Source organism: Orycteropus afer, unplaced genomic scaffold, assembly GCF_000298275.1.
Source record: "Orycteropus afer afer isolate SDZICR_OR568_19922 unplaced genomic scaffold, OryAfe1.0 scaffold00244, whole genome shotgun sequence".
NCBI lineage: Eukaryota > Metazoa > Chordata > Mammalia > Tubulidentata > Orycteropodidae > Orycteropus > Orycteropus afer.
In genome coordinates this window covers 4,795,653-4,805,855 of record NW_006921831.1, presented here as the reverse complement: position 1 = coordinate 4,805,855, position 10,203 = coordinate 4,795,653, and the positions used below count along the sequence as shown (strand labels likewise).

At 55.6% G+C, this 10,203-nt stretch overlaps 1 protein-coding gene across 1 annotated transcript in view; it reads left to right on the top strand.

The window, feature by feature from the left end:
- Positions 1–10,203, top strand: part of PTDSS2 (phosphatidylserine synthase 2) — a 68,970-nt gene that overhangs the window by 32,192 nt on the left and 26,575 nt on the right. Inside the window, exons 5-6 of the mRNA XM_042782113.1 lie at positions 4,070–4,152; positions 7,047–7,114. Of these exons, the coding sequence (XP_042638047.1) occupies positions 4,070–4,152; positions 7,047–7,114 (151 nt within the window). The remainder of the gene's footprint in view (positions 1–4,069; positions 4,153–7,046; positions 7,115–10,203) is intronic.

Here is a 10,203-nt window from a genome sequence, read left to right as displayed (position 1 = left end):
GTCTGTCCTGGAGGAAGTGCAGCCGGAATACTCCTTGGAAGCGAGAATGGCCAGACTTTCTCTCACCTACTTTGGTCATGTTGTCAGAAGGGACCATTCCTTGGAGAAGGATGTCATGCTTGGTAAGGTGGAGGGTCAAGGAAGAAGGGGAAGGCCCTCAGTGAGATGAATTGACACACTGGCTGCGATGATGGGCTCAAATATAGCAAGGATCATGGAGCTGGTGCAGGACTGCGCGGTGTTTCATTCTGCTGTGCATAGGGTTGCTATGATTCGGACATGACTCGCTGGCACCTAACAACAACAACAACAACAACCCCCACAAGGTGCTAAGTGCCTTAATTTACATTACTAACAAGCTATAGAGCCCCTTGGTGGACCCCAAGCACCTCAAATTTGCATATTCCAACCCATCATTTGGTGGAAGTCACAAAGACTGTGGCTGGAAAAGCCATACAAAGTAATTCACTGTACTGTGGTAAACTTATGCAAATTTAAAAAACCTATTTGGGGTGTCCAGGGCTACCAGGCTGGAATGCTGACAGGGGAATGCGACTGTAGCATAAACAGGTAAAACCACCTCACTGAAAGGGGCAGAGGTGAGGTGGTGCCCTGGTGGCTGGGTGTGAGCAGCTCTGAAGGACTTCAGGTGCAAGTCGCTTTTTGGATAGCACACGCAGGATGGACTTGTTTCCCACAAGGCCTTCCGGTGGCCCTCAGGTTGGTTCTGGCTCTTGGCAAACCCACGTGTACAGAGGGGGACCGCTCCACGGGGTTCTCAGGGCTGTGGCTGTTTTGTGGTAGCTTGTCAGGCGTCTTCTCTGAGGCACCTCTGGATGGGCTCACCCTGCCAATGTTTGGGTTCGTAGCCCTGTGCTTAGCCGTTGGCACCACCCAGGGGCTCCCAGGCTGAGGGCCCGAGCTAATAGAATGTGTCTGAAAGCACTGTACACTTGCTGCAACTGACCATGGAATAAGTGGATGGTGACTGCTGGAAGCCCGTTCTCAGGATTAGTGTGAGAGTCTCGTTCTGCCTAATATCTGTGCAGGTGGGAACGTTTGTGAGCATGACTACACACACAGGTTAGTGCACACACAGCCTCCTTGCTGTCCTCTGAGGGCCAGGAAGCACTGATTCCCAGGGCAGTGAGCAAACCCCCACTGTTCTCCTCAAGGATCCAGGGCTCCGTGGAGACAAGGGTGAATTGGGCTGGGGCAGGAAGGCACAAAGCCACCTGGAGTGGCTTTTGGTGCCATCGTGTAAGGACACACTCAGAGACAGCACAGCCACAGCACATGGGTACAGAGCCAAAGGGAAGACGAGCAGGAACAGCCACAATCAGCCTGGAGGAGTTAAGGCAACGTGCAACTGAATGCATTGTGGGGTCCCACAGGGTCCCTGGAGCAGAGAAAGGGTATTTGGGGAAAACGACGGAAATCTGAATACTCATTTAGTCAGTCATCAGGTATCAAACGTGCCAGACGGGTGGAGACGTGGAAACTGGGTGTGGGCCCGGAGCACTGTGTTTTCCTTCACATGGACACTGGGTGTGGGGTGCAGGGGGGACCCTGTGTTCTCCTTCACATGGACACTGGGTATGGGGTGCAGGGGGGACCCTGTGTTCTTCACATGGGCACTGGGTGTGGGGTGCAGGGGGGACCCTGTGTTCTCCTTCACATGGACACTGGGTGTGGGGTGCAGGGGGGACCCGTGTTCTCCTTCACATGGACACTGGGTGTGGGGTGCAGGGGGGACCCTGTGTTCTCCTTCACATATACACGGGGTGTGGGGCGCAGGGGGGACCCTGTGTTCTCCTTCACATGGACACTGGGTGTGGGGCGCAGGGGGAACCCTGTGTTCTCCTTCACATGGACACTGGGTGTGGGGCGCAGGGGGGACCCTGTGTTCTCCTTCACATGGACACTGGGTGTGGAGCATAGGGGGGACCCTGTGTTCTCCTTCACATAGACACTGGTATGGAGTGCAGGGGCACCCGTTTTTGCAGTTCTGTAAACCTAGCATTGTCTAAGATAAGAATTTATTTCAAATGAGATTTGTTTGCTTTCTTTTAAAAGTCTGCTCAACTGGCAGGCCCTGGCACTGCACGCTCCCAGGCCACTGGTGTGAAGTTCCCGGGGGAATCTTACGGACGAGCGGTGATACTCTCTTGGGCCCTGGTGCAGGGGGCAGAGGCGAGAGGCCCAGGTCTGAGAGCTGTCTGGAGTCAACAGACCCTGTCTACAGGGGTGAGGCAGTCACAGGCACCAGCCAGGAGTCATGTTCGTTGCAGAGGGATGGGTGGTGCTGGGCCTACATGATTTGTCCGCAGTCTGCCATTTTGAGAACTTTCCACCCCAAGAAAGGTTGAGGGGGTAATGGATGCTGGCACCCCTCCTCAGGTCATAGTTGTTGCTGTGTGTTGTTGCCTTGTGTCTCATGCCGTACTTCTGAACCTGTTGAAGTTGTAGGTGTGATGACACCTTACTGTCAAAGGAGGCCCCTGGGGTGGAGTGGTCAGGCGGGTGTCGGGGTAGGCCGGGGGCCCAGAGGAGTGAGGGCAGAGCAAGGCAGCCGGACAGGCATTGTGGCCAGTGCGTACTGAAGAGGGCCAGCACGCCAATGAGCTGCATGGACATGTGACCCTCATGCAGGCATGGGCACCTGCCAGGGAAGGGCAGGAACACAGCTGTAGTCGTGGCAGCGGGCACAGGGCTGTGATGGGGATGGGCAGCCAGGGGCCCTGGAGGTCAGTGACACCCAATGCTGGGATGTCCTCACTTCAGCTACAGTCCTGGCATGGACTGCTTCGGAGGACAAGATGTTGGGCGGGATCCCTCTCTCCTACGCTCCAGATGTGTTTGAGCACTGGGCAGGAGACAGCCTGGTGGCCAGGCCTTTGCAGTGAGAGCAGAGCAACTGCAGCCAGGGTAGAGCCACTGGGATTGCCAAGTGGGCAGCTGGGGGGGCAGCAGCATCTTGGTGAAGGCCCACAGGTCACTGAGAGCCCCCCACCGCCAGCCCCAGCCCTCAACCCAAAGGCCTGTGTGGAGGGTATCCACCTCCTCGTTCTCAGCGCTGGTGGGATCCAGGAGACGGGGCGTACTTTGTGTCCCGACACCCATCAGAGGTGTTGCCCGTGTTCTCCACGACACACACAGACATGCGTGGTGAACAGCTGGCGTAGCAGTGCACTTACCAGCAGCAGTGAGACACCGATGTGGCCCAGCTGGCCTAGGGACCAGACACTGGACCAGGAACCAGACACTGGCCTGAGCAGTAAGGCCACACATGGCCAGGCACAGCAGAACATATGTGTGTGAGGGACATTGGCTGAGCTGCATGCCATGCCCAAGCTCTGCTGCCTAAATGACAGCCGGTGGTGGGGTGACAGCAGCCAGCCAGGTAGCCGAGGCGTCTTCCTGGGCCCTGCACACTTGTTCACGCTGGGACATGTCTTGGCACTGGTGTGGCGCTCTGCCATGAGTGCCTCTGCTGACATCACTTGGGTGGCGCCTGTGTCGTTCTGACTTCCGTGTCCACCCCATTCATAAGACCTGCCCCTGCCTCTGTGTGGCACGGCCCCCCAAGCCCATTCATGCAACCTGTCCCCGTTCCACCCCCAGTCATGTGACCTGACCTCTCTCCAGCTTTGTCCATGTGACTTGACAACCTCCCCAGCCCCATCCATGCGCCCTGCTCCATCCACGTTGTGCCGTCCGGGGCCATCCCCGGGTCCCACCACTGCTGCACTGCTCCTGGTCCTGTCCCTCCTCCTCCTATGCACGTCCTGTCTTGTGCAGAGCAGTCACAATACTTCATTTCATCGTTTTGTGAATTACAGGTGTCCCTGTGGGGACGGGCCCCACGGGACAGAGTCTGTACAGATGTTCCTGGCCTGGCTGACCCCCCTCCCGGGAAGCTGTAAAGGCCGCCCTGGGTGTCATGGGGTCAGCTGAGCCCAGCATCCTCCTGGGGGGCTGTCCCCGCCCTGGAGTCCCTGGGGTCCCACCTGGAGGGTGGCTCCACTGCCACGTTGACCACACTGAGGTGTCTGTTCTTTGTTTGCAGAGGAGTTGTGGCCAGTATTTTGGTTTTCTTATGTTTTGGAGTCACCCAAGCTAAAGACGGGCCGTTTTCCAGACCTCACCCAGGTAACCTGTCCTCTTTCTCATCTGCCGCACAGCCGTCTGTCCTCTGAGGTCGCTGTGTCTGTGCTGCAGTGTGAGCGTCCTTGTCCCTCTTCCCAGCCCCTCCTGGGGTGGCCAGGACCCTGCAGCTGCAGAGCCCACTGCCCGCCCCCTGAGCTCCCACTGCTTCCCCACCAGATCTGAGAGCGGGCTGCCACATGGGCCCTGGGTCTGTGCACTGGGGTGCTACTTGGGGTTTTTTCACAGAGGCCCACTGCACTGAGCTCTTTGCCACCCCCCACGTTTGCAAAGCCATGGCAGAGTCTAACAAACCCTGGGCCCCAGATGCTATGAGAGATCAGCTGAAGAATGGTGGGCGCTGCCTGGGTCCCCCAGGTCCCATCCCCTGGGATCCCCCCACTGGCCCCACTCTCTCCCTCATGGGTTTCCACCCCTAGACCTGGCCACAGACCAGCTGTGAGGGGCAGATTTCCTTGGTGTTAACTACGTAAGCTTTGACATGTGTCCTTTGTCTCCTCTTAGGCTGTACTTATGTAGGAGAAAGACCACCGTCACACCTCTTGTGTGCAGCATGGGTGTTAGGGCTGCAGGGCCACCGTCCCCGGAGTGCCTGGGGTGTATGACCAGCCCCTGCTGTCCAATTTCTCATAATACTGGCCTGAGTCTCTGTGTGCGTGTCCCGTGACATTGCAGTCCCAGGGTCAGAGGGTGTGGGTGTCCTGGGTCCTCAGTTACCTCCAGAGCGGGGCTGGTCGGTGGACACCGGGGGATGTTGCTGCTGGGGGATGCCTGTGGGGAGGCCTGCAGGTACAGGGGCCCCTGAAGTCCGGCTCTGCCCCCCTTAGTGTGCCCTGGATAAGCGTCAGGTGATTGGATGGCTTTGATTTGTTGGCATGGTTACACAGGAGCCTGGCCTGACCCCACTGCCGACTTCAGGGGTCCGGTTAGCTTGGTGGTCAGCAGGAAGTTCTCAGACTTCTCCAGTCACGGGTGTTTCAAGTGACTAGGTGGCTGAGAATCCGCCCTGAGCAATGTAGTGCCGCGGCAGGGAATGAGAGAAGTACAGTCGTCACCACAGCCAGGCAGCGTGCTCCAAGCCAAAGCTCTCCGGGCGTTCTGTACTTGCAAACCCAGCAAGGTAGTGCTTAGGGGCGGGGCAGGCGTTGAAGGAACGCACAGAAAGATACATGGTTCCTGTCTGGTTCCCTCTGAAAGCTGGGTGCCCCTGGGGCCCTTTCCCTGTCAGCCATGGTTTTAGGACAAGTAGCACTGGCATGGAGGACCAGCTTCTATTGCCAGAGCAGCTCATGGGAGCTGAGGGGCTCACACTGGGGTACAGGAGGCAGAGCCCTGGGTATGATGCATGGAGTGTCAAGGCGTCAGCCATTTCCCCACGGTCGGCTGAGGTGGGCAGTGTGAGGTCACGAGCAGCCCTGGGGAGAGAGTGACATAGTGGAGGTGGCAACCCAGAGTGCTGGCGCTGGCCCTGCGGTGGGCTGTCCTGGTGGTGCAGCATGCGCTCAGAGTGGAAGAGGCAGCCATAGCTGTATGTCTGAGCTCCTGAGAACCTTCCGGACAAGGGCATAAGGAGCAGGTTTGGGACTCAGCGCTCTGTCTCTTTGGCAGCCAGAGCAGCTGGTAAACTCCCCTGAGAGCTCGGCATGCCTCTGCTTCCCTCACTCCCCCAGGTGGCTTGGGCACAAGCCCCAGTGCAGTCCTGATGCCCCTGCCTACGGGCCGTGTACCTCGTGTGCCCACACCTCTGGAGAGTCCCTGCCAAGGGAGCTGTCTCCCAGCTGTGCTGGACTCCGCTGCTGCCTGTGGTCTGGCACCTTCCCTTCTTCTGTGGCCCCCAAAGCTGGGGCTGCAGGTAGTGGACGGGAACCCTTACCCCCAGGATTTCCATGGAGCAGGGTGGCCCATTGTCCCAGCCCAGGGTCTCTGAAGTCTGCATGAGCACCGCCCTTCCTGTTTAAGGCAAATCCGCTTTACACGTAGGGTAAGCAAAAGGGACCGAGCTTGAGGCTCTGGAAGGTTGCAGTTGTCGTCTGCTTGGGGGAACAGCTCCAGGCGCCTTCCCATCAACCTCTGTGAAGGGTCAGCACTTCATGACAGGATAAGAGAGGCAGGGAGGGCCGGCCACACAGAAGCTTGGGGGGTGAGCTCTTGGGGTGCTGTCTGGGGGTGTGAGCTCCATCTTAAAGACAGTTTGCTGCAAAGGTTCGTCATGACCAGGTCAGGTACGTCCCAGGCACTTGAGGAGGCCAGTTAGAATAGTCTTTTATGGCAACTCATCCCATTAACAAAAACAGTAAGTAATCCTCAAATGCTGAACAATCCAGTTCACACTTGTTCTCAGTAGAGCTTAGAGGAATGGAAGGATGTTTTCTTAATGTGATGAAGGGGTCTGTCGGGACCCATGGCAGACACAGCTGCTGAGGAGGAGGTAGAGGCATTGCCTCTCACGACTAGACAGGCGTGCTGTCCGAGCCACTGCGGTGGCCTGGGTCAGAACAGCCTGAAGGAAAGGCATTCCAGAGAGACTGTGAGGTCCGTGGAACTGGACCTTGCTGAATAAAGACTTCTACCAGGTATAGGAGCGGTGCGTGGGGTCAAACGGTTAATGTTCTCAGTGGCTCACTGAAAGGTTGGGGGTTCAAGTCCAACCAGAGGCACTTCAGAAAACAAGGCCTGGCGGTCTGCTTCTGAAAAGCCCGCCTTTGAGAACCCAGTGGACCCCAGTTCTGCTCTGACTTGGGGTCATCTGTGAGTGGGCGTGGACTCCAGACCCAGAAGGGACCTATGAGAGGCTGGGAGGCTCTGTCAGCATGGAGCAGGGGCCTCGGCGGACACAAGCCTGGCCCTCTGACGTGGCCACATTGTCTTTGTCTTTGTAGCTTACTGGAGGTTCTGGCTCTGCGTGAGTGTGGTCTACGAGCTATTTCTCATCTTCATCCTTTTCCAGGTAAGTTGCTTTTCCTGGTTGGGTAAGTGGTGGGAAGTTAGGTGACGTGTGGACAGTGATGTTGCACACCCAGCCCCGCCAGAGCTGTGCTTGGCAGCCAAGCTGGACCCCAACAGACGTGGGCAGAAGGTCCAGGGAGCCCTCCCAGAAGCCTCCACTGTGAAGAGACGAACCTGCTGTGTTGAACAGAGCATGTGGAGGCTGGGCAGGCGGACAGGATGAGATGGGGAGGGCAGGGCAGCAGGACTGGGTGGGGTTGGGAGCTGGGTAAGAGGTGGCCCAGCAGGGGCAGTTTTCTTCTCAGCTACACCTGACCACGTCTGAGGAAGGGGAGAGTGCCTCTGGCCAGGGACTGGGGGTGTGTTTAGTGTGGCCATGGCATTTCTGGGCCTCTGCTGTCTGGGTGAGACACTCCCTGTTGGTGAGTGGATGACCGACCAGTCACAGCTTCACATGCTGTCTCCCCCTGATGCACACTGTGCCTGGAGCTGGGCAAGGAGGGTGCCATCTCCTCAAGGCCTTGGATCGAATGGGTCATCAAGTCTGCTTCATTACACTCCCTCCCCATCTGGTTCACTCAGTGAGCCAGCACCCACCCTGATGGGGTCTCTTCCTACCCTGATGGGGTCTACACCTACTCTGATGGGGTCCATACCCTGATGGAGTCTACACCCACCCTGATGGGGTCTATACTTTGATGGAGTCTGTACCCTGAGGGGATCTACGCCTACCCTCATGGCGTCTACAGTCTTATGGGGGCCATCCATACAGGGCCCAGGAGCTCTGGTAGCATAGTGGCTAAGACACTTGCCTGCTAACCAGACGGCTGGCGGTTCAAACCCACCAGCCACTCCTCGGAAGGAAGGTTGGGCAATCCTACTTCCGTAGTGATACTGCCTCGGAAACCCAAGGAGGGGTCGCTATGAGTCGGGGCCGACTCGATGGCACATAACAACAACAACAACATCTCAAGATTTGGCCAATGTGTGGCTTGTTTTTTGTTTCTGATTATTACATGGTAAGATGGATGTTTTGGATAGGTGTACCCTTCTGAATATTTCACACATGTAGATTCGTGTGTTAAATAAACATGATTCATGTATACACATCATAGGACACGTGTAGCCTCCCCCAGCCCCAATGGCCTTTAGCCTGTGGGTCTCTCTTCAGATTTGTCCTGTGACTACAGTCATGCAGAATGTAGCCCCGGCGCAGCTTCTTCCACTTGGCACAGGCCCTTACGGATTGTGGTGGTTAAGTTTGTGTGTCAGCTTGGCTGGTGGAGGGGCTGGGCAGCTGGATGTAGTTATTCCCCATGATGAGACTAGTAATCAACTCCATGGCAGAATCTACTGTGAGCAGCTAACTAGCTGCCTTTGAGTATATGTTCTGCTTCTCATATATAAGAAACAGCTTTGGGAATGGTCTCTAGCTCATGGCACACCTGAACCCTGCATCTAGCCGTGTCGTTGTTCAGCAGCCTGCCATGCTCTGCTGACCTTGGGACTTTTAATGGACTTGAGTTAATGGCCTGCTGTGTGGTTTGGTTACATTGGAACTGTGCCTTTTTACTTGTCAAGCTTGGCTTGTCAGTCTCAGCAGCCACAGCTGTCTGAGTGAAGAAAAGCCTCTCGCTCCAGTGGGCCAGAAGCAGGAGGCAGAGCTGAAGCCCAAGGTTGAGGGGCTTTCACCCAGCCCCTAGGGCCTGGCACTTTGAATTTGGACTTAAGCCTCCAAATTGTAAGGATAAACTCCTGTTTGTTACGGCCATCCCATTTGTGGTGTATTCCTGTCAGAGCGGCACCAGGGAACCAGGACAGGGATCGCCCGTGGGTGGTTACCCATTCTCCATTCCTTTCCCTGCAGAGCAGTGCTCCCTTTTGTGGTGAACCACAGTTCACCCTTTCCAGAGGGGTGATTGTGAGTAGAGCTGCCCTAACATCTGTATAGGTGTTTGTGTGGACATAAACTTTTACTTCTCCAGGGTGCTCACCTGGGAGTGGGATGACTGAGTCATATGTTAGGTGTGTTCTTAACCTTCTAAGAAATTGCCAAGCTGTTATATTCCAGAACACTGGGACATTTTACTTCCCAACAACAGAGAATGAGTGGTACAGCTGTTCCGCACCCTTGTCAGCACTTGGAATTGTCAGGTTTTTATTCTAGCCATTCTGCAAGCTGTGCAGGGCTTGTAATTTGAATTTCCCTAATAGGGCATTTCTCCTCTGTCCTGTAAGGGTCACTGTGAGTCAGAGCCGACTACAGGGCACAATGACAACTGGTGATGAGGAGCTGCTTTTCACGTGTGTGTTTGTCATGCAGGAATCCTCTGGTGAAGTATCAGTTCAAGTCCTTTGCCTGTTTTTTTTTTTAATTGTGATTTGGGTGAAAGTTTACAGAGCAAATTCACTTTCCATACAGCAGTTCACACACACTTTGTCTCATGACATTCACCACAATGTAACAGCTCCCCTTCCACTTCCTCCCAACAGTCACCTCTTCCCTGTATCCATCTCTCCATGCACCCCTGCCCCCTGAGCTGTCTCCCTGTGCATAAACAGTCCTTCTTTCTCCCATGATTGATCTCTCCAAGGAGTGTATCTACCTGAGGTAAATGTTCAACTCCTATGCCTGTCTTTTGCTTGGCTGGAAGCCACAGGTGTGGGTTCAATTCCAGACTTGAAGGGCAGCTAGGGGCCATAGTCTCAGTGGTTCCACCAGGCTCTGTCAGACCAGCAAACCTGGTCCCCCTTTTTTTTTCTCCAAATAATTTTGAGTTTTGTTCCACATTGTTCTCCCATCTATCCAGGATCTCCTACATAGATCCCCCTCTGAGTGGATGACAGTGATAGCTGGGCACCATCCAGTTCCTCTGGTCTCATAGTCGTATAGGCTGAGGATCATATGGTGTACCAGTTGCTAGGACTAATTCTTTTGCAAAAACGACAAGGAGGCCACATGTTCTGACCTCCTCTAACCCTACAAGGGGAAGGCAGGATTACCAGCAGTAACCCAAGGCCTATTACTGCAAGGCCAGACATGCTGCCTCCCTCCAGCCCTTTCACCAACCGTTCCTCCCAAGGCACCCA